Below are 23,654 nucleotides of genomic sequence, written 5' to 3' on the forward strand. Positions count from 1 at the left end.
CCATAGCTGCAGCTCGGACTGCATACCAGTCTTTTATCTGCATGATCACTCCTAGTGCCTGCTCTGAGGCCTGGTTTCCCAGTGGGGGGGCTATATCCCAGAGGACATATTTGTAGTGAATGCAGTTCTCTACAATTCCCTATGTAATCATTTGCATGTTTCTTCAACTCCAAGCCGTTTCCCCATTTGCACAAACCTGGAGATACAAACTTATTATTAGGCCCTCTCAATCATAAAACAGCTCAGAGGTACTTCTCTGAAAATACACAATATCTGCAGTTTATTTTTTGATTTGATAGTGGGGGATGTTCAAGCATGAACTCTTTCCTCAGACATATATCCCATGGATGATCTGGGGCAGAGAGTCTCTAGTCCTTCACCAGACGGTAGATGTGATGCTGGGCACCATGGTCACTAGTTGACACCTCAAAAACATATGCTATGCACAGCAAGGTCTCCTGTGTGTCCCTGTTTGTCACAACCTAGAGAGAAACAGAGAGGAAGCTGAGATGGCAACTGCTATTGTGCTGCTTACAAATTCCAATACATTTAACATAGATAAAAAAAGTCAATAATAAACAAAGAACAGAGAATCACAGGAACAGTACACAGCTCCGCCACCACAACCCCCAATTCACAAGCCCACACACCCAGCAAGGAAGCCTTTTAAGTCCTTTCAGACTGTTAAGACTACAGTGCAGTAAAAAGACAGGGGGGTGAGCAGAGTCCACTGTAGAGTAAAAAAACCTGAGATTAAGAAGTGACCACACACAGGGAAGCGGATTTATTAGACCCAGGAGAAGTCATCCTCTCTTAAAGCAAGCATGTCATTCCCTTGCTTGAAGAGAGCAATTTACCCTGGTCCCCACCCCTCATGATGCAGATTTCAGCAGAGAGAAGGTGCTTTGTAGAAAGCCTCTCTTTGCTCTGCTCTTTGGATTTTGAGATGTCATCTGCTGTGGCACATCTGCTCCTGCATGTGATGTGATCATATGATGATATACCACATCCATGAACAGTCCCTTGCCTCCATCTGCTCCTGCTTGTCAGTGGTAAACATAGACTGTGAGGATCATGAAATGTTTCTCATTACACAGGAGACATACAAGTTTGACTCCTTTACACCTCCCATTTCGTGTGCTGTAGATGTCAGAATAATGGCTGTTACACTCATGTATTCTTACAGAAGCTTGCTTCTCTTTTTGCACTTCTTTCTCTGTGGTACCTTTGGAACCTCTGCAACTGAGGCCAGTGTCACTGAATTGCAATGCAGTCTGGTGATGGAGCAGCACTGTCTAAGCTTCAGAAGCACTCATTTCCTATACTACATAGCAGTGAGTGGTGAATGTTGCACCCAGAGCTTCTAGCTCAGCTTCTGTCTCCCCCATATGTCTGATACCACAGACCTTTGCACACTTTCATAATCTAGCTTTGTGCCATAACTTAAGATTCAAGCAGTTCTTTCCTACTGGAGAAGCAACAATTTTTCAGAAGTAGCACTGACTCATCTGCAGAAGAAAAGGATACCAGCTGGAGGCCTGTACTGTACCAAAGCCCAGCCACCCTTGTGAAAACAGAAAGAAAACAGATGCTTTCAGACTTGCTTATTAATTTTAGCACTTTGATTTTAGTCTATTCCTTTTTTCTCTCCTTACTTCATGATTATTTTGCAGCTGAACTAACACTTCTTCCCTCTGCAGACAAAGTTGTAGATTATTTGCATCTAGAAATGGTAAAGCAGCAGAGCCCCTTCCAAAGATCTACACCAAAATGGGCTCTGAAATCTCAGTGACAGATTCAGAGCAATGTGCAAAGCAAGATAAACTACAGTTGTGAGAGTAGAGGTATCTAAACTCACAAATGGGTTCAGAAAAAGTATGATTAGACTTGCCTCAGAACTTGGCAGTGGGAACTGAGGATTAGCAGCATGCCTTGCATTAAGAATGACTGTTTTTCAGCTCTCTGTTGTGGGGTGGAAAATTCTCAGCCTGCCACTCAGGGAGTAGGACTGCAAGATTATTAATGGAAATATATGAAAGGCCATGCCAGCACCCACATGAAATATGGTTCTCTGTGACTGCAGGTGAGAGAAGGACAGGAGATTATTCAGAACATAAAGTCCAAGAGGAAGTATATCTATATGACAACTTTGTTCACAAATTTAGAGCAAGCCTAGGCCTGGCTGAGGAATAATGTATGCAGAAAGCAGTTACAGTATTCCTCAGTATGAATTACAGCACATAGGCCTTTCATCTTTCTGGCTCTGCCCATTTCGTGCCTTTGCTCACCTGAAGAAAATCCCACAGAATTTACATTCATCTTTTCTGCCAAGCACTAAGAGCTTAGTTCAAACATGAAAGAGCAAAGCCGTCTAAAGCCTGTGGGGTGTATGAATGTTATTAACCTTGTTTTATAGCTGAAGTGCCTGAGCCACAGGGCAGTGAAATGAATTGCCTGAAGCCCCACAGGATCTTCAGCAGATGGAATGAAGACTACTCGATTTCCATTCTTCCATATAGCTTCTAGCATCTCTTTCACTTATCCAACCTCAGGTTCTCTGGGGGAAGATCAGTAGTACACCCTGTGGAAGTGAGCACAGCACTCACAGCCCATTAAGAAAGTATACCTTTTAAGCTATCTTTGCCCTCTTCTCCCAATTTAGGCTTTCCAGAGCCTGGAGAGACTACATACACAATAATGAAAATCTAGTTACTATAGCCTTATAGTACTGCCCTAGCTAGAGGCTGCAGCACTTCATAAAAGTGTCACAGTGCTTCTCACAACATGCCCCTTCCTCTACATTCTTTCCAGGTTCAAGGTGGACCTGAGGAAGCAACATTTTTCTTCTGCCTTCTCAGGATGGAGAATTCTCTCCATGCCAGAACTGTATGGCCACTTGAAAGTGTTCTTCCTTTTTTACCTTGCAAAAGGGGCCTCAATGTCTAATAATGGAATTATCATTTTTCTTATTGCAACTTCTGCATCCTCCTCTTTCCTGTATCTCTGCCTCATCAGTTCACCCTTCATCTTTCCTTTTTCTTGCTCTTACTCAGACCTCTCAATTTTTTTCTCCTACTTCTCTGTATGATCTATGCTCTCTAGAGATCCATAAATTGTCCTGAGGTGCAATTTTCATGAGAGATAACTAAGTGCAGTTAGATACAGAGCTGTAAAAGGAAATCTGCTGTGACTCACAATTGTGAACTCTTACATGGGGCTTTTATGTTTTCAAACTTCAGCAAAAACAGTTCAATGTCCCACCTGTAAGATAGTAAAGTTCTCCAGCACACTGTTCATCATATACTTCTCAGGGAGGTGCTTGAGTTTATGGATGAAGTTAATCATGTATTCACAGAGAGGGGAGCGGTGGATGCGATAGGAATAGTGTCCATTTTCATAGCGTGCATACTCTGTCTGCAACATAAAACAGAAAAGGGGCATGTGGGATTAACGTTATCACATCATATAAAGGAACTCAAAACAGAAAAATTACCACAACATTTTCAATTCATTTTACTAATGATAATGACCTAATTAATAAAAGAACAATGGGTTCCAAGTGGTAAACAACCAAGGAGCTGTGAAAGGTAACTAAGAAGAGCAAACCCATTGTCAGCTCTGTTAGGTTCTGCATTTCTACTGGAAAAAATATTAAGTGTCAGTAAACTAAAGAAGTTAAAACTGACTGCTTTTAGCAAGAATAGGAAGCTCCTAGTAATGATGGTAATCATACGCTCAGTTGGGGAGGACCAGAGCCTTCTGGTGTCTATGAGAAAGGACACAGTATCTGTGCTTCCCCTCAGAAGAGGGGCTGGCACTTACAGGGATCTTGGTCTGGCTAGTGTTACACAGAGGGGTTTTTCCTCACATTCACATCTTAGCTCCTGCATATTTCATCTTCCCTTGAACAGAAGCTGACACTGGATTGTAACATTTCACAGTAAACCTTTAAATGTCTTTTACGTCCTTTCAGTCTACAAGCTTGATGTCCTCTCTCAAGCACCATGATTCCCTTCCTTGGCCTATGTATCCCATCATATGGCCACATAGAAATTCATAACCAGACTTTAGGCATGTCTATCATGTGGCTGGAGATGGGTCCTAGGGAAGAATGTAGCTTAGAGTTGACCACTGACACTAGAACATGCAGTTTTGAGAACATAACTGTCCTTTGGCACCTTCTTGAGAAAGAAGGCAGCAGGGAGCAGGTCAGAGCAGCTCTCTTAGCAATTGAATTTGGCATGAGAAAGAAGAATTTCTTCAATGCCATATTCATATATACATACATACAAACATATATATATATAAAAAAGCAGCGCTACTGTTGCTAGAACTGTAAGTGTACAAGCACTAACATAAGCCTCATAAAACCATAAACCTATAGTCTATAAATGATTGCACTCTATTAATTAATTATACTCTATAAATTATCTGTTTAAAACCACTGATGAAAATGAAGTGTTGTCTACTTGTTTTCAGCAAAGACATGGGCCCAGGTTTCCCAGCTTTCTTCCGCTCCCAAGAAGCCGAGTCTCACATTTTCACATGTCTCCAGAAACTGAGACTTAACGAAAAAACAATAAACAGTACCAGACCTTCAATGAAGTCTTGAGAAAAGGCCATGTTGCAGGCTGGAGCATTCTTACACCTGCATGTCTCAGAAATAACAATCTATGGCATGAATGTCAGTGCTTCTCCAGTCCATCTCCCTAACAAAAAGCATGGGATATATTTTGCCTTGAGATATATGCAGCATGCAAGTACTTGCAGCAACAGAACCGCAGCCCTGAGAGAGCCATGCACACAGATGACTGCTGCGTACCTCCACTTTCTCCACCACCTGCTTTCCAAAAGAGCATACTTTAGTGGAACAGGTAATGACCATGTTTTCAGGGCTCTCATATTGGCTGGAAACGCCGTAGAAAGATCTGGATTCATCTTCAATCTTGGTGTTCAAATCAGCCTGCAAAAAAAGAAAAAAAAAGTCAGGAAGAATAGATAGTTACCATGTGTGGTGGTCTTCACTGTGACCTAAAGGAGTTTCACTTGGCCAAGATTGGAAGGTATTGGCGTGCCCAAAAGGTCCTTAATCAGATTAATGAGCATCAAACAAGTAGAGGAAATATAAAAAACATGCACTAAAATCCAGTTCTCACTTTGGAAAAAGGTGGTGGGAATTTGCACACACTTTGATGAAATCTAGTGGAATATACTCTGATCTTTAAAATCTATGGTATAGTCTGTTGCCTTAGCTGATACTCACCATAATGGGACAGTGCCAGGACTATGTGCAGGCACTCAAGAAGCCCATGGAGGGCAGAAAGCGCAGTGTGACAGATAGGCTAAACTGGCATGCCTCCCTTAGGAGGAAAGTTAAGGGTATAGCAATCGTAATAAAGCTTTTTTTCCCCATTCTGGAGCTTCAGATAAGGGGAAAGAGGGCAAGGAGAAGGACAATGTGAGTGAGAGAAGAGCATTAGATATGGTGATCCTGACCATGATATGAAGTATATGAGTAGACAGGATGCAACATGAGGAAGGTAGCTTGCTGGTAGATCCAAACCAATTCCATCTAAACCCAAACCCAGCTGCATTAGTAGCCCAGTTTTCAAATGTAGGTCCCTACAGTTGGTCAGCTGAAGCTTCCTGTTGAAATGCGACTCCTTAACCCCCAACATGTGGCTCCCTCAAGCTTCCGCCAGGGGTCATGCTAATCCCTCTTATGAAAAAGAAGAGCGGCAACATTTACTTGCTCCCGAGAAGCCCAAAGCTGGTGCGAATGCCCAACTTGGCTTCCTCCCTTTTAAAAGTAAGAGGGTGGAGCCTGTCTATACCCCGTAAGTTCAGGTGCTAACTTACACTACCCGAAAACCAGTGACCAGTTTCCCTGGGTTATTTCTGTCTATTCTATTCTTCCTGCCGAACCGAGGGAAACAGGAAACAAGAAACACTATTTCTGCTACAATGCATTCTATTGCCCTAGTGCAAAAAGGACTCTGTATTAAATACAATTCTAGCATGCTTTTCCTATTCAGTGTCAGTGGAGATTTTTTTATCCAGAATCTAGAGTAGCCTTTAAAACAGGCAATGTTACCCTGGGAACTGAAGCACCTCAATAATGAAAATCGCTTTTCTTTGTCATACATAATACTTGTCCTTTTCTACCATGAGACAATGCTATTAGCTTATTTCTCTAAAGTGCAAATTTACAAGAGGTTTTAGTTAATCTACATCTGTGCTGCTAGTTGAAAGCAGCAATCTGCCTGTACATAGCCACACCTGCCTGCTGCTCTCCTTGTGCCACCACTAGGAATTGTGCAACTCCGAAATTAGACAGACCAGAGAGCTGATCCTAGCTGATACACTTTTTGTTTTTTTGTGATTTTGATGGGTTAGTCAGACAAGAAAGCTGACTGAATCTCCACATGCCTCCACATGCAGGAAGCGGAGAGAATACACACACAAAAGTTGAGGGTAAAAGGCTGCCTATTTTGATAGCAGCACAGGCTCAGCCTGGCTCAAGCTTTAGGGGAAACGACACCTCAGAGCTGCAGCTTGATGAACACCAAGGCGATCCTGCCATGAAAAGCAGTCTCACTGTCCTGCAGCAGTTTGTGCCTTCCCATCCCTCTTGTACTGGCAGAAACTTTGTGCAGCTGTAGCACAAAACCAACCAAGGAACTGCTCAGTTAGTTCTCAGTATGATCAGTTCCTGGACTTGGTTCAGAAATGCTAGTGTGCATTCACACAAAGAGCATGTGTTGAGAGGATGGGCATCAATGGGGAAAATACAGTGCAAGACTACTTTTTACAGCAAATGAGTTTGAGTACTTTATCTATAGCATAAGACCTGCAAGAAGACAGAAAGTCACTTCATTGCCATTCCTTTCAAGTTAAAAGTTTGGCTCTAGGCAGTCATGCTGGGTGATCTAAGATCTCTGTACCATACCACTCACCAGCAGCTCTCACATCACAGAGTTATGGCCACAGAAGAATTTATCACTTTGACAAGAGCGATACCAAGACCATTAGCAGGAAAGGCAGCCATGTAATAATGTCCAGTATTTCTCCTCAGTCCAATTCCCCTGGCAGTTAACTTGTTGTTTTGGGCACATGGAGGATGAAGATGAGTGGAAAGGGAATAAAATAAATCATCTTCCCATTTATTTCACCAAATCAAGTTCCATTTTCCACTTAGCAAAATACTCAAGATGCTGCTGCCACTCTGCCTTCATGCATGCATGTTTCCACCTGCAGAAAAATTACCATCTGCCTTAGATAAATGATGCCATGCCACAGAAAGGCCAAGCCAATAAGGCAATAAAACCCAATTACCTTTTCTTTTTTTTTTTTTTAGCTGTACAAACTCAAGAGCAAGTGAAAGATTTAGGATAGGTTTTTAATGAAGTAAAGTGGGCAGTGCATCTCCAGAAATACCTCCTAAACTAGTAGATATAGCATTCAGTCAATTCTAGCTGGATAGATTCATTCTGTGAGAATGAATGAAAGAATGGTTGAATGTTTCAGGATCAACACTGGCTGGCAACATTAGGGATGAATATATAGGTTTCACTCTGCCATTAATGGAGAGCATAACAGCACAGTAACCACATGATCACAAATCACTCTTCAAAATGACATATTGTTTCCTACAGTTTCCACTGAAACCCTCAGTAACCCTCACCAGTAAAATTAGGGTCACATTCCCATAAACTCTTAAATATGGTAAATTCAAAAACAAGTGCAGTCAATATGAGGTAAAGCAGAAAGATCTTAGGTGCACTTCATGAGAAACTTGATAGAAGTATAAGAAGCCACTGCAGGTGTCTCCACAAGTTGGCAAGTCTCTCACTAAAAGATCAGACTGTAGGATTTCACACCTAATTAACACCTAATTAATCACCATTAAACTACTTGGCAGGAAGCAAAATTATGGTAATATTGTTTGAATTAAGCAGTCATCACCATTCACTAACATCATGTCCAAACAGTTTCCTGGGAGCTCTGTTCCAGTGAAGCAATGGGATCATGTTTGATTTTTACACTGCACCATTTATTCCAAAGCACTTAAAATATTATGGGCTAGGATTTTCAGATATGTCTCAGGGAGTCAGTCAGCAAAAGTGAGGCACCCATCTCCTTCTGTCTCCTCTGAAGATATCAGCACATAAACACACATACATGGAATTTCAGTAAATCCAAAAAATAATAGTAGCACGCAGCCAAGGGTTCCGATTAGTGTTTGCAGGAAATAGAGCTGCAGCACCTCAGACAGATAGACAGCGCAAGTATGCTGAAACTACAATCACTGCTGTACCTCTATAAATAGGCTTAGCACATGCCAGAGATCTCCAGATTGCATGCAAGAGAGCCGATCTGCTTGTTTTGGGGGAAACATCTGAGAGTTCTTCCTTTCCAGACAAGTAAGCAGAATTTTTTAATATCTGTCAGGCAAGATTTCTATATGGGAAAAAGGGATTTGTTCGGGGAAGGACATGGTAACTGTAAACAAGACAGTATTACTTTTTTATTGTTTTGGTGGTGTGAGACTCTTAGAAGGTCTGCTGTAAATAGCTCCAAAGAGCTTATCACTTGACTTCTGCAACTCCAAGGAAGATTTACAGAAAAGTTTGACATTGTGCACTATGCCTTAAGCATACTAAGCCATAGTCTTTGTCTGATCTTTGGTGGGAATGAGTTTCACAGTTGATTACCTAGAAACTTCAGTCATCAGAGGCTTTGAAAAGCAATGACTGGATCAGTGTCCAAACAGTAGTTAATGCTGTGAGAAACCATGCCATGTAGACGTCTTGCACATGGGTCAAGCACGCAGGCCAATACAAGTCCCACACTGTCAACGGAAAGGCATATGCTGAACAACTCTTGGCTTAAAGAACGGTCCAAAACTCATGCAGCTTCAGCCATCAAGAAAGGGGAAAGAGGGCAGCATGTGAGCTACCCAGAGACAGCAAAAGATCTTGCAATATTCAGGGTACCTGTGACTCAGCTAGACCCCCTCAGGATTGTGTCATTTTGACATCCAGAGGACAGATGCCTCAGCAATTCAACAAGCTTTCTGCTGCCAGCAATCTTTATACAGAATACTCTGGGGAGTACCTTTGGTGAAAAACGGCCTTTGTCTTCGAGTTCCCTTGCATAACTAAACAGCTGCAAGGAGCTTGTGCTGTAGAGGAGGCTGTAATGAGCTACTGTCAGATCCATTCTCAGTAAAAATGTCCAAAGCTCATAAAAATCTCTGTTGCTAACTGCTTGTTTGTTGCCTTAGTAGAAGTGCCAAGGACAGAATGGACATGGAGACTAAATTACCATTCCTTTGTCCTCCAGGTAGTTCCTGCCATGTCAGGATTGAAGTCATACAGTGGGCAGGGCAGAGTGCTGACAGGAGTTTGCATGTCTGCTGCTCTGACTGAATTTGTTTGGGAGGGGAGAAAAGGCAAGCGCAGGACAGAAGTCTCCAGCCCACCACTCCAGCCCCTTCCAGAAATGTATAATTCATTTAATGGAAAGAAACCGTTGAGTGATTTGACTCTTTCCTTAGCTTGCCTATCACTGAGAAGAATAAATTATTACATGCATTCATCACTGGTAGAAAAGGTCTCCCAGGCAATTCCTCTAATATACTCCTCTGCAGATGGCTGCTTTGGACAAGGTAGTGTCTGTTCTAAATTCCTTGTTTGTCATTTTTCTTCCATCTCCCACCCAGTCTCTCACAACTTCTGAAAGCTTTAAGATGCAAGTACACTATTCCACTAATACATAAAGCCCTGAAAACTCCTCTTCTCCTATTAATAACGATGCATGTAGGAGGAGATCATAGGGAGAGCCAAGTAACAGGTGGTAAAGATAACATTACACTGGTAAAGAGCAGAGCTGCCACTGCCCATGTGGTGGGAGGCTAACGTCTCACATTCATTGTCATGTGCTAGAATGCACTTGGAGCACAGAGAAATGTCACAGAGATGTTATACACATATACAACCTGCCAATCCAAGCTCAGGAGTTAGTTCATTGTATCACAGACTCCCAAAGCCAAAATCATCACGGAAGAATTGCAATCAGTACTCAAGTTTTAAACTAACCAACTTTTAAATTATTTATACAATAGCTAAAAGTTAAAGCACCACTGAACAAAACTGAATAACTCTTTCTCTGTTACACTAGATCCCAAGTGCTATTAATGGTGTCAAGAATCTGAAAACATAGTCTTTCTAGCTAGACTTTTAGTGCACAAGAGATCACCTGGTATGTTCACTGGACTGCTGATTGCAGTTGGGGCAGGTCCTTGCCTCAGACTCTTCAAACCTAAAGCACATAAATACAAAACCAACATAACCAATGTCTTGAGTTTTGTAAGTCTTTGCTACCACTTCAATTCAGAACCTCTGAAAAACTGAACTATATCTCCATGCTAAAAAAAAAAAAAAAAAAAAAAAAAAGTCAACCTTCAAAAGAAAAATCTTCAACTCTATTCATCTGAGTTTAAAAGCATTAGTAATGTGCCTGTAGATAGTATTTTTAACCTAAAAAGATGCTACAAATCATAGTAATAATGTCATAACTGCTTTATCTACCACACCTTCGAACATGAACTCTAAATTTGTATAGCTGCATAGTCATTACGAAACAAAATGAAAAAACACCCTAGCATATCCTGCCACAGAGGCATGGAAATGCAGAGATATATATACGAATTTCAGCTGAAATCAGTTTTTCAGATTTAAAGATGGATTTTTGGACCACACGGTCTTATCTGTGTAAATTGCCTATTTTGTGGGGGGAGAACTGGCAAAAACAAACTTTTGAAAATGAGATCATTTTTGGCTTTTAGCTAACATTTGGCTAAAACAAACATTTGGTCAAGGACCCATAAATCTCTGTTTGGTAATACCAACATAACGTCACACACAACTTGCAGTTTCTGCTGCTTCATAGGATCTGGTCCCTCCCGCAGGCAGCAGTTGCATTACATATATCTGCTACAACATGACTCAGGAACCGTTGTGACACAAGTAGCACAGTGCATTATATGCATGACTTATGTGCTTTGTTTAACCAGGAGGCAGCACTACCACTTTTGAAGCATGCTGAATTCAAAATCTTCCAACAAAAAGGTTTGGAGTCTTTAACCAAAAAGAATCTGAATTTTCTGGAGAGAATCAAGCAAAAGTTTTTTGAACCGTCTCTATTACATTGCCCTGGAGATCCTACTGAAATCTTACAGCAAGATTAATTAATGCAAGTACTCCTGTGAAACACAACATTAATGGTGAACGTGCTCAGGGCCACCCTCATACAGAACATGGCATCTTCTAAGCAGTGCTTTCTTACCCTACTATTATCTACACAGAGAAGCAACTACAAAACTGAATGTTTTACTTGTTACAAGCCCTAGTGGCTTGTAATACATTAAAAAAACCCAGAAACAACAAACCCAACCCGGTAGGCTCAAAACACAGTAACAGTTTTCACAAATAGGAACACAGTTTTATTGTAATTTTTCTTCCCATTAAGTCAAGAAGTTCAAAATATTTTCTCCTCTCTAGATAACACCTCTCTCTAAGCTCTTTCTTTTGATGCCTAGAACTTCCAATGTGCTCCTAAGTGATACCACAAAGGAGCAGATGCTCTTCACCTTAGCATAGAAACTCCCCTAGGATCCCTAGAGCATGATGCAACTGTTTGTTGTAGCTCCTACTTTATTTTCCAAGGCTCACTTACTAGAAGCTGCCTCTTCTTACTGCCTTTTTTTTTTTTTTTTTTAAACCCTAGACTTCTGTTTCCTTTTCTAGCTAGTTTTTAGCAGGGCAATTATTATGTAGCTTTTCGTCAAAGAAGACCCTTCCTAGCAAGTGCCGCTCTCTCCCCTAAATTTCCTATTTCCCCAGGAAAACAGGGCTGGTCTTTTATTTCCTGTTTTAGTCTTCGATATAGGCTTTCTTTTATTCTTACAGAGGCTAATCCCATCAGGGGCCCACCTTAGTACCACGCAACGTAGGGGTAGTAGAAGGACGTGCCTCCAAAAATCACCTGTAAGTAATAGTCTAAGCACAAGACACTTGGGCAACAGGCTCGCAGCCAAGGTGCTCCACCTCAGTTCTGGAAAGGCCAGGCTTGATACAGCTGGGAAGCAGACACTTTAATTCTCAAAGCACTTTAATTACCTTTTCTTTCTCCTGAAACCACCAGATAAGTGACTTTCTAATGCCAGTTTGTATGAAGAGTTTGAGATAAAGAAGCTCATTTCTCATTATCTCACTTCTGAACCAGAGTTGAATTGTAAGTGGTAAAGTTAAGGTGAAAGACTCCTTATCTCATCACATTTTCTCAGCCATCTAGCCTGTCATTGCCCCAAGCTGCTATTATTTTTAATCATGTAATACCTATGATAACATCTAAAACCAGAAGTATTTTGCTTGTACCTTGAAGCATAATGGCACGTTTTGCAACTATCTGCTAGGTCATGAATATACTATTCAGGCCAACTGAGTGAATAGATTTTTGCCAGGCTGATTTCTTCCAATTTACCAGAAGTAATTTCAGTAATATATTATCAGCATAATCCAATTTCATGATGAGTGTCTTCTATCTTTTGTCTGTGTTTGTGCCTGCAGTAAATACACATTTGTAAATTATTGGTATTTGGATAAAATAACATGCACCTAATTAGATAGGAGAAGAGAGGGAAAAATGCTGCCTCTGACTAAGTTACTCAACACGGAGGAAAGTGAACACACATGCAAAGGAGAATGCAAAGGAGAGTAATTTCCTCTGAATTCTTCTCTTACATAGAAATAAAAAATTTCAAAGGGCCCAAGTCATCATTGGCAAATAAACTCCTCAAGCACTAGTCAAGAACTATACAGAAGACATGAAAGATCTGTCTTGCTTCAGGCCAGAATGAGGGCCTTTTGCAATCAAGTAAAGATACCAGGTGACAGTCATGGCTGTATGAACAGTCTCCTGCACAGCAAAAATTTGTTAGATCTTTGTTAGTCTGATCAGCTATTGAGGCCACCACTCTTACAGTGAGAACTTGACAGAAAATAGGTACTCTGCATAGGGTCTTTCCCTTACCCAGAATTTGACAAGGAAGAAGGCATTAGCTGGCCCCCTTTCAAAGAGCTCCTTCAGGCCCCCTTTTTTCTCAGGGAACTTGTCATAGATCTGCCGAATATCCACTGCCTCGAGGTAGGGATCATTGTAGCTGGGGCTTGACTGCCCAATGTGCACAAACAGATGTTTGTTATACTGCAAGGAGAGGAAAAACATGGAATTAGGAAATCATTCACTACATACTGAACACTCACAGTTCTTCAAAGGAAAGCTAAGACTTTTTAGCAAACTCATTGAGTTCATCTCACCACAGAAATCCAAAAAGCTCTGGACAGAGTCAGACCATTTAAAAAGAACTTCAAGTCCAGGAAGTGTGAAGTTCACTTACCAATTCATGTGGGGAGTGCAAACAGTACACAAAAGGATGTGCTGCAGAAAATGGTGGGAGTGATTACACAGAAAGCTTTTTGCCCCTATATCAAACAAGCACTGAACTAACATTCCAGAACTGCAACAATAGATGCTCTGTCATCTTTACCTAGAAGCGAGGGGTAAGGCCTGACTACTTGATATCACTGAAGATTTGATATCATTTTCTAAGAGACCAGAGGTATTAGCACAAATATCTCAGCTAATACCAGTTCAAACAGCTATTTCTTTCATATCAATACACCCACATAATTCTTGATTTGTCTGAAACATTATTTTTTTCCTACATTTATGGCTAAATTATTGCCTCATGATGCTGTTCTATAGTCATAAATACTCTGAAACATAATTGGTCCAGCACCAATGTATGTCTCAAGATGCAGCATCAGAAGGCTTTCAAGAGACAGGCAGATCTTATTACTCCCATTTTATAGGTGGCACCATGGAAACACAGTGATACAAATTCATCCCAGTTGCCCCCAAATAAATTTAAGTTCTTTTCAACACACCAGAGAGATGACATATGGCTTCATGTGATCCTACCATCCTCTGATTCTGGGTGTGACCTCAAAGGCAAAGAGTAGCCCTGCAGAGGCTGTACAATTGTTTTATGACCTCAGCATCTTGAACTCTGGTATACATATAGAAACAGCAATGATACTGGAAGGGAGGCCAGAAACAGATGACAGAGCTTACTATATTGTTTTTAAGCAATCCTGTCCTCTAAGTGGAGGATCTGTTTTAATTGGGCTCTGCGTTTCCCAAAGATGCCTTTCTATTTTCAATAGATCAATGAAGCAAGTATTTCCACACATGTATAGTAGTGTATGACACATTAATGATGAACAGAAGCTACCCTGAGACCAAAAATAAATGAGGGGTGGGAGTCAGGTGTGTATCTTACTGTATCTTGGTCTTGTTGTTGTTCCAAGAATGCAGAGAATTCTAACATCCAAAGTTTGGAGCTAGCAACCCTTCGTCCTTGCCAAGTTGGTGCTGATGGGGAAGGTGAGAGACCAGTAGGAGGCTCAAACCCTAATGACACAGGATTTATAGAACAAAATTTAGGAAGAGACAAGTTGGTAACAGCTTTCCAGTAAAGCACCTGTTGTCAGAGCTGACTAATTAGATTTTATTCTGACTTCAGTCTTCATGCAAAAATAACATTCACAGGCTTCTCGCTCCACCTGTGCTCTAAACAGCTTGTCAGCTAAGACAGGGTTGGTATGCTGTAAAAGCCAATCTAGCTGATTCCGAAACCAGGGAAAACACTTTCACCAACTTTAAGATGAGCCTTATTAGGCCCTTAGATATCACAGAGAATGATGCATCACCATTAACATCAACATTAGCCCCTCAGAATAGGGGAATTCAGAAGGAAAAGCCCTATTTAACCAGGCACTGAAGAGGCAACAGTGTTATGAGCATTCCAGCAGATACAGCATGGTGGAAGGACAGCAGAGATATGTGAACTTGTATTTCTGTTGTCTGTTGAGCTGTTGGGGGGGGAAACCAAAACCAACCAAAAAAAAAAAAAAAAAAAAAAAAGAGAAATATTTCAGAATAAGGCAAAATTATTTTTTTTCAGCTCTTAGTAAAATGATAGGAGACAGTGGTAAAGGGAAATCATATACAAATTATGAGCTCACTGAAATATTTCTATAGGTCCATTTTTTTAATTAGCAGTTTTTAACCTTTTTAAAAGCATTGGCTATTTTTGAAGGTAAAATATAATTTTAACACAAGCAAATGTATTTCCTTACCTACCTGGTAATGGAAGAGGAGGTTGTACAGCATAGGGTTGTTGAGAAAAAGGTTTCACGCTAGAGAAACACACAAGAGAGATGGTTAATAGTAACAACAACAAAAAACAAAAGAAGTAAAAGAATCTTGGGCAATTGTGCAAATTAGATTAAGTATTTTTCCTGATGCACTTATTAGCATAAGTGGCTTTGGGAAAGTACATTTGTGTGGGCAAGAGATGGTTAGGAGAACAACTCAGGAAACAAAAACTGCCTTGATTGAACTGAATAAGTCTTCCCTGCAGATATACTAAAAGATCTCCAGATTTTTATTTGGAAATCCTTATTCAGCCTGTCAACACAGGCACTAGGACCCATTTATTTACTTTATCCTTTTACTTTTGGATGAATTTAAATGCATGTAAGTGGGTATATTTCTAAGTTGGGCTCCTCTCAGACTTTTAGGCCTAGATTTTCAGAGTTATTCAGCACTCACAATTGAACGTAGTTTCTCAAGACTATTCAGCCCCATTTTAACACCACTGTGGGAAAAAAATGCACCTAGAGATAACAACTGACTTTTCCTGATTCATTTTCAAACTAAAGGTATAAAATCTACCTTTCATTCCTCTCAGAATTGCTCCAGTCCATTTACTAACCATTTTCCCCCTCAAGATCCCTTAACAGAATCTGTTCCCTGATCTGCCCCACAAACATTAGCAATAGCACAAGAAGAGAGAAGGAACATATGGCTAGGGGTGAAGAACAAGACACCTTCTCAGCAGCTTGTACTTAAGTTGGCTTGAAGCACTCACAGAACCATTTCCTCTTTGGTTATGTGATAAATAGCTCATCTCCACAAACACAAAGGAGCACAAGGGAACAATGGCAGGTGGGAACCTGAAAAATGCCTTCATTCAGCTACTCCCAGGCCCATCACAGAAGAGCCATCAGCCCAAAAAAGGCTCATCACCACAAACACAAAGGAGCATGGAGAGAATCCAAAAAAACCCCTCAGAGACAGGGACCCTGCCCTTGTCCTTCCTGCAGCTGTCCCAGGAGAACCATCAGCTCCAGAGTCCAGGGGTGAAACCCACCAGATCAGTCAACAGGAGCAGTTGTGGTCACAGGAGACACCCATGGGGTTACTGCCTAGGGCCATGGGATACATTATGGGATGTAGGGCAAGAGTATTTCAGGACTGCACCAGACTCACTATGGGAGGCATAGGGGAGGAACTAAAGGTGGGAAAAGGGAGGGATTGATGTCCTTTGGCGAGGAACAATGTGGGAAAATAGAGGCATAATGGCATGAAAGAGGACCCCCCACCCCGGTCACATGCAAATAGGTTGCTGGTCGATGAGCTTGTCTGGCCATGCCCTGCGCCTGACCAGTGCAGTCTGTCCTGTCCACTTATTAAACTGAGTGGAGACCACAGGTCACAAGGCCCATGTTTCTGTGGTGCCAGCAACTGGAGTGAGTGACAGTATGTGTGTCAGTCTGTGATCACTAAAATAGCAAATAGCAAGCTGGTCTAGCCAGTGAACAGGTCAAGTGGCTTGGAAGCCAGCACCTGGAGGAGACGGCTACTGGAGAAACTGTGGGGGTCCAGGTCAACTGCTGGAGAGACCATGGGGCTTGGGAGTTGGCTGAGAGGGGAGTGCATGTGTGTGTATGGGAGGCAACTGAGGAGAAGAAGGATCCAGAGCCAGCTACTGGAGGGACTGTGTCTAAGCCCAATTACTGGAAGAATCCACAATGCATGTGTATGCATGTGAGAAGGTTGCTACCAGCAACTAGAGTGGGGCTGCAGGTCTGGAGGATTGCATGCTCAAGTGCCATCAAGCTGGGAGTTGCAGGATCCAGGACCAGCCACAGAATGGACTATGTGACAAAGGCCAGCTACTGGGAATCCATAGCGTGTATGTGTGTGTTGGGGGGTGTACATGTTTGTGTGTCTGTTAGTGAGGAGGACAGAATCAACTATTGGAGTGGAGCTGCAGGCATCAGGGACTTGCATGTCCAGGCGTCAGCAACTGAGGAGATGAAGGATCCAGGGGTCAGCTACAGGATAGATGAGGGTCTAAGATGCCTAGCTACTAGAGAGATTCACATCACATATATGTATATATTTCCCTTATGGGCCTTCATCTGGATCAGCCAGAGAGAACAGGATGAGGCTATTGGTGCTATTTCTGTTTGCGTGACTGGGGAGTATTTCTGTTTGTGTTGATCTATGTGGCTGACTGTATGCGTGTGTATGTGTATTGTACACATATGTTTGTGTGTGTGCCTATTGGGAACACATGCTTAGCCTTGCTACCGGTTGGACCTGGCGGCACAGAGCTGTGGTAGCCTCACCTCTACCAGGCTGCCAGATTCAGCAGATTCAACATAACCCATGAGGCTGGTGGTTTAAGTCATGTTGAAAAGCATATGGGTTTATCTATTTAAAGTTCTTTTATGACTCTTAGTTCACCTTCAACCAGAGCACTCGAGTCTCAGATCCATGGTCAGAGAATCTATCTGTCTGAGAACAAGGACTACATTATCTTAGCATTTCCTAAATCTTGAATTAGCTAACAGTATTCCTCGGGAAGCATACAGGGAGTAGCAGAAACACCTGCTTCAAAAGCTTGGGGAAGGAATACTTACTCTTGGGAAGATCCAGCTTGGCCTGGCAAAGCTCCTTGCCAAAACTGCAAGAGAACAACATACAGACAAAAGTTATCATCCTCAGGCTAGAGACGAAAGCAAAGCTTGCTTCTATTTGAGGAAAACTGCAAGCTCTCACTCTTTGAAAAGACCTGATTAGCTGTATCTTCCCTTTCTATCTTCCTATGTTTCATCCCTTGGGGGTGCTGATTGATCTTGGCTTTCTTTCCATACACTGCTGGTAGTTACATGCAAATGACTGACCCAACAGCAATTTTAATGTTAAATACTATGTATACACCCTGTGCCTAAGTCTCCAGAGTCTTTATGATGCCTCCCCTTTTGATGGAGCATTTTTCCCAGGAGAATCTCACAGGAATAGTTTGGCAGAAATCAGTGTTCAGCAAAGCTCACTACACTATGCCTCAAGGTTAGGGCATGCTGACAAGCTTCCTTTCTTTAAGATTTTATACAATGGCCATCAATTTGTGATTTACATACTCAGGAGCATACTGTTCCAATGGTGAACTTGGGAAAGGATCAGGATAGCCCAAAATAGCTTTATCCAACAAGATTGTGAACTGAGAGAGAGATACAGAGACCTAAAAATATTTCAGGCCATTGAAAATCCAAAGGATCTCATTCTTCTCTCACTTGTGTCATTTTAGAAAAAGCATACAGTGAAAGTCTATTGTTTTACATCAGTGTGAACAGAGAACAAGATGTAAAATATTGCAGCCATATGACAGATTTGCTCTAAAAGGCATTGTCTTTTGGCCTCATTCTTTTTGATACGTCCCCAGGATGTTCCTAAGCAGGTCCTAACATCCTTGCAAATTCTTGAATCTCCTTTGCCCAATACCTCCCAGTCTCTCATTCACTCACCCCAGAAACAGCAGGGTAGGCTGGTCGTGGAAGACCAGGCAAGGCCATTTTACTATGGAAGGCCGTTGCAGAGATAATCTGGGCAGATGACATTGTAGCCATACTTTGCATGGCCTTATCTTTAGCTGCCTGATCCTATGGGCAAGAGCAGAAAGACAAAAACCAGAATGATTATAATAAATACATTTCCTGGTCTAATGCTGCATAACCAGGATTTCTCATTCACTTCTTCGCAGGAAACAAGCATCTCTGAAAACCAGGACAACAGATATACAACAGTCCTAAGATTTCTTCAAAGCTAAAGTCTGTTCCCACTCCTACAGCTCCAGATGTGACTGATCTTTCTTTCCAAAATGCTGGGACCATTCCTCTGTCCATTCCTGTGTTTTAATCACTAGTAAAAACATTCAACGGGGAGGATGCTTGATCATCAAAACAACACTAAAAACCAACTTTACTATTGAAACAGGAGTTTGTCATCATGACTGCAAAAATACACCATCAGTTTTGGATTGCACTGGTCTCAGGTAGAGTTGATTTTTAGTCCCGCTCGTGGGGAAACAGGCAATCTCCTAGGGCACACACGTGAGGACGTTCTTTTTTGTATTTCAACATGGCTGTGGAATTGCACACATTTCTTAGAAGCAATGACGCAGTGCAACAACTAGAGAGCCTAATGTATGTTTAAAACTAAAAGCATTCTTCATTTCTTCTACCAAGAAAAGGGCAGGAAGAAGAACTTCCTCATATACTGCCTTTTTTCCTACTCCTAAAACTAATCTTTATCCTTCAGAGACTCTACTTTTATCTATGATGTTATAATTGTAATGGCAATGCTACAGATGAGTTCCCTGGCTTGGAGGAGCTGTTGAAAGAGGTAAGCTCTTTTCTTCTTCAGCAACTCTTATTTGCTGCTTGCATTCATTTAGCCTGCTGATTTTAGTAACTGCAGTAAGTTCTCATTGTTAGGTCTCCATTTGGTTTACCACTCCCACTTTCTCTAACACTTTCTAAGTTTAAATTATAGGGATTCTGTTGCATGTAGCAGATAAACATTTAGAGTAAGTACTAACTTTTTCATCAATGACCTGGATGAGGGGATGGGGTGCCTCCTCAGCAAGTTTGTGGATGATACCAAACTGGGAGGGGTGGCTGATCCACCTGAGGGCTGTGCTGCCATTCAGAGAGACCTGGACAGGCTGAAGAGTTGGGCAGAGATGAACATCATGAGGTTCAACAAGGGCAAGTGCAGAGTCCTGCACCTAGGGAGGAATAACCCCATGCAGCAATACAAGCTGGGGGCTGACCTTCTGGAGAGCAGCTCTGCATAGAAAGACCTGGGAGTGCTGGTGGATGACAAGTTGACCATGAGCCAGCAATGTGCCCTTGTGGCCAAGAAGGCCAATGGTCTCCTGGGGTGCATTGGGAAGACTGTTGCCAGCAGGTCGAGGGAGGTGATCCTGTCCCTCTACTCAGTCCTGGTGAGGCCTCATCTCGAGTACTGTGTCCTGGACAGTTTGGCAATGCTACAGATTGAAACAGGAGTTTGTCATCATGACTGCAAAAATACACCACCAGTTTTGGATTGCACTGGTCTCAGGTAGAGTTGATTTTTAGTCCCACTCGTGGGGAAACAGGCAATCTCCTGTTTCCAGGACAGTGTCCTGGGAGTTCTGGGCTCCCCAGTACGAGAGAGATGTGGAGCTACTGGAGAGTCCAGCGTAGGGCTACGAAGATGATCAGAGAGCTGGAGCATCTCCCCTATGAGGAAAGGTTGTGAGAGCTGAGCCTCTTTAGGCTGGGGAAGAGAAGACTTGAGGGGGGGGGGGAGGAATCTTATCAATGTGTATAAGTACCTGAAGGGAGGGTGTCAAGGGGGACAGGGACAAACTCTTTTCAGTTGTCCCATGTGACAGGAGAAGAGGCAATGGGCAGAAATTGAAACACAGGAAGTTCCGCCTAAATGTGAGGGGGAATTTCTTCCCTGTGAGAGTGACAGAGCACTGGACCAGGTTGCCCAGAGAGGCTGTGGAGTCTCCTCTGGAGATGTTCAAGACCCGCCTGGATGCAACCCTGTCTAACACGCTGTAGGTGATGCTGCTTGAGCAGGGAGGTTGGACTAGATCATCTCCAGAGGTCCCTTCCAACCTTACTGATTCTATGATTCTATGATAAAGGAAGCTCAATAATAAATGATAATCTATAAGTGGAATAATCTGTTGAAATAGCCACAACTTGGATATTTTCTTTTTCACATTTGTGACTCCTGTTATTACCATTCAAGTGTATGTAAGGGAAACATTTTAATTGCTGCAAACATTAGTAAGCCTCTCCAACGCTAAGGGAAATTTTTTCAGAATTCAGTTTAAATGATGCTGCGGGAAATACTTTAAAGCTTATCTGCAACATTTTTTTAAGTGTAAGCATTCTTTTCATTTTTTTTTTTATGACATATGTAAGGACCATTTCCCAGCTGCCAGTACTGCAAAAGTTTTTTTTCTCTCCCCTTTTCTCACAAGAAAATAATGTTCTGTCTACCTAAGTTTATGGGGAGAAGCAATAAAATCACCTGTAGAATTATTAAAAACATGAGCAATTAAGCAGGGAAAAGATTTTAACTTTCATCTTCTGTTCTGTTTTTCTGTTTTGCTTAAATGCCTGACAGATTGCTTGAAAAACACAGGTCTTCATCAAAGACATCTCCTTTCTCTTTCAGCTAATACTTCTGTATTCATTTGCATCTTTGCATTTCTAGTACAAAACCCACTCATGCAATTAATGCTTAAACAATAAACCACAAATGAAGCAACAAAAAGTCTTATTAAAATATTTGCATTTTTTGTTTACTCTTCTATCCTTTTCAAAAAACACTGGAAGAAACCCCTCCACACACATCTTTCCTCTTTTGCTTAGTACAGGTGACATCTATTAACCACACAGGATATGGAAAACCACTAATGTCTGGAGACATATTATTCTTCCAGCTTTACCCTACTTCCCTATCTCTATCCGTTATAGACAACGTGTACACTTATGGAAGACACCCCAATTCATGTTGAGAAAATAGTACTACATTAGTTGCTCTAATAAGTCATAACATAGCAGATCTTATCTAGGGTATAAACATGAAAATGTATACTTGGTATGGAAAATCAACAGTGATAGAAGAACATACAGCTGTCGGCAAGAATTTGGAAGAAGGGCAGCAGCTTTTGTGATTTCATTTCCTTGCTTTATGAAAATAACTAGAGAAAACAAAGAAGTAAATCTGTTGAATCAGTGTTATAGACTTGCCTCTGCAGGCAGAAAGGAACAGTCTGGTATTGAGGAATGGTTCACTGCAGGCAGCTGGGTAGAACTCAACAGCATGGCCCAAAGTAGTGTAATAGGAGAACAGTCAATGGCTCCATGGAGCTCCCTGAGACACCTTCATTCCCTGAGAATAAAAAGGGCTTGCGCCTGTGTGCTAAGTGAAAACAGGCTCAGCTGGCCAGCTTTTCAATCATGCCAAATCCCAGAGCTGTGACACGTAAGGAATGGAATCAAGGTTACAGATATAAGCAACACTAAATCTTTTATCGCCCCGGGCAGTTGTTGTTCCTACTCTCTCTAACTTGTCTGTCAAGCCGGCCTCCACCTGAATTGACCACTTAATGACACCACAGGCTTCAAGCTTAGGCAGCTGTACCTAGAAGCACTGAACTTGACAGTTGTAACTTGTAGCTTCTTTACCTTATCAGAGCAGCTGGAAACACAAAAAGCTAATTACAGACACAGCACTGTTTTCTAAAATGGAGCCAGGAAATGGATGGGGGAATGCAGTCTTGACTGTTACAAGTAATCACTGCTCACAACAGAGATGCATGCAATCCTGGTCAGGATCGAGTGTCAACAATTCACTGACACACAGTCCACTCCTCATGAGGCCAACTGAGAAATGGCCCAGACAGCCAAGAAGAAGCACCTTCTAGTAACTGTCCGCTTAACAGTCAGGGCTGGACTGGTCTGTCAAGACTATCATTATCATTCAAAGCATAGAAGATCAGGGAGAATGTGCTTCAGATAGGCAAAGAAATATGTTTCCCTCCTGATCACTTACTGGCATACCAAATAAGGAAGGTCAGTGTGCATCTTCCTTCCCTGGCTGTCTTGATGACACTTAACAAGGATTGGACCTCTCATCTTGCTTGACAGGCCCTTTCTGGACAGCTCACATTCTATCAGGGAGAACCCTCTTGTGCAATTGTCACTCATAAGCTTGACCTTCTTGACATTTACATCAATTCAGTCAGAGCATATAAACCTTTTTCCTGCTTGAAATGTGAGTGAAAATAAATATCAAGAGCTATCAGTTCATTAGCTTGTTCTCCGAGCTCTTCCTGTAGAAAGAAAAACACTGAAGTTTACTTAAATAAGTGGGTAGAATTCAGCCATTTTTTCTTCTGATAACCTAGGCCTCTTCAAATCAAGTTTGTATTAATCAAAGGGCAAAATCAATTCAGCTGGCACCATTTTCCCTGAGAAGATGACAGATGGCTTTGTTAGTTCCTCCCAGTGGTTATGCCAATGCAGGACACTATTTCTTACAGAGAAGTCCACAGCACTACCAGTAACAGAGGGGAGACTAGTGCTGCAGTAACTTTAAGACTACCCTTTCCCAACGTTACCACAACACAAGGGACTGAAATACTGGCCAGCATTTGTAACCATAACCCCCTCCTTCTCAAGTAACAATGCTAATGAGGATACCCAGCTGCTGGTTCATTCACCAACACTCCATAAACCCCTTCCTTCTCAAGTAAACACTGTTCCTTTATTCCCCAGGGACTCTCAGAGCTGGATTAGAGTAGCATAAACTACAGGCAAAAA

The 23,654-nt window shown here is 41.8% G+C and overlaps 1 protein-coding gene across 3 annotated transcripts in view; it reads right to left on the minus strand.

Moving 5' to 3' along the window:
* Nucleotides 1–252: 252 nt before the first annotated feature.
* Nucleotides 253–23,654, minus strand: part of TEAD4 (TEA domain transcription factor 4) — a 60,952-nt gene continuing 37,550 nt past the window's right edge. For 2 of the 3 annotated variants that reach the window (XM_062593421.1, XM_062593435.1), the window contains 8 exons: nt 18,786–18,920; nt 17,901–17,944; nt 15,271–15,326; nt 14,408–14,538; nt 13,096–13,269; nt 4,823–4,963; nt 3,262–3,414; nt 253–482 (listed from right to left, as the gene is read on the minus strand). In XM_062593421.1, the coding sequence (XP_062449405.1) occupies nt 369–482; nt 3,262–3,414; nt 4,823–4,963; nt 13,096–13,269; nt 14,408–14,538; nt 15,271–15,326; nt 17,901–17,944; nt 18,786–18,920 (948 nt within the window). In that variant the 3' untranslated portion in view covers nt 253–368. The remainder of the gene's footprint in view (nt 483–3,261; nt 3,415–4,822; nt 4,964–13,095; nt 13,270–14,407; nt 14,539–15,270; nt 15,327–17,900; nt 17,945–18,785; nt 18,921–23,654) is intronic. The other variant, XM_062593428.1, reaches the window with a different exon arrangement.

This window comes from Rhea pennata, chromosome 1, assembly GCF_028389875.1.
Source record: "Rhea pennata isolate bPtePen1 chromosome 1, bPtePen1.pri, whole genome shotgun sequence".
Classification (NCBI taxonomy): Eukaryota; Metazoa; Chordata; class Aves; order Rheiformes; family Rheidae; genus Rhea; species Rhea pennata.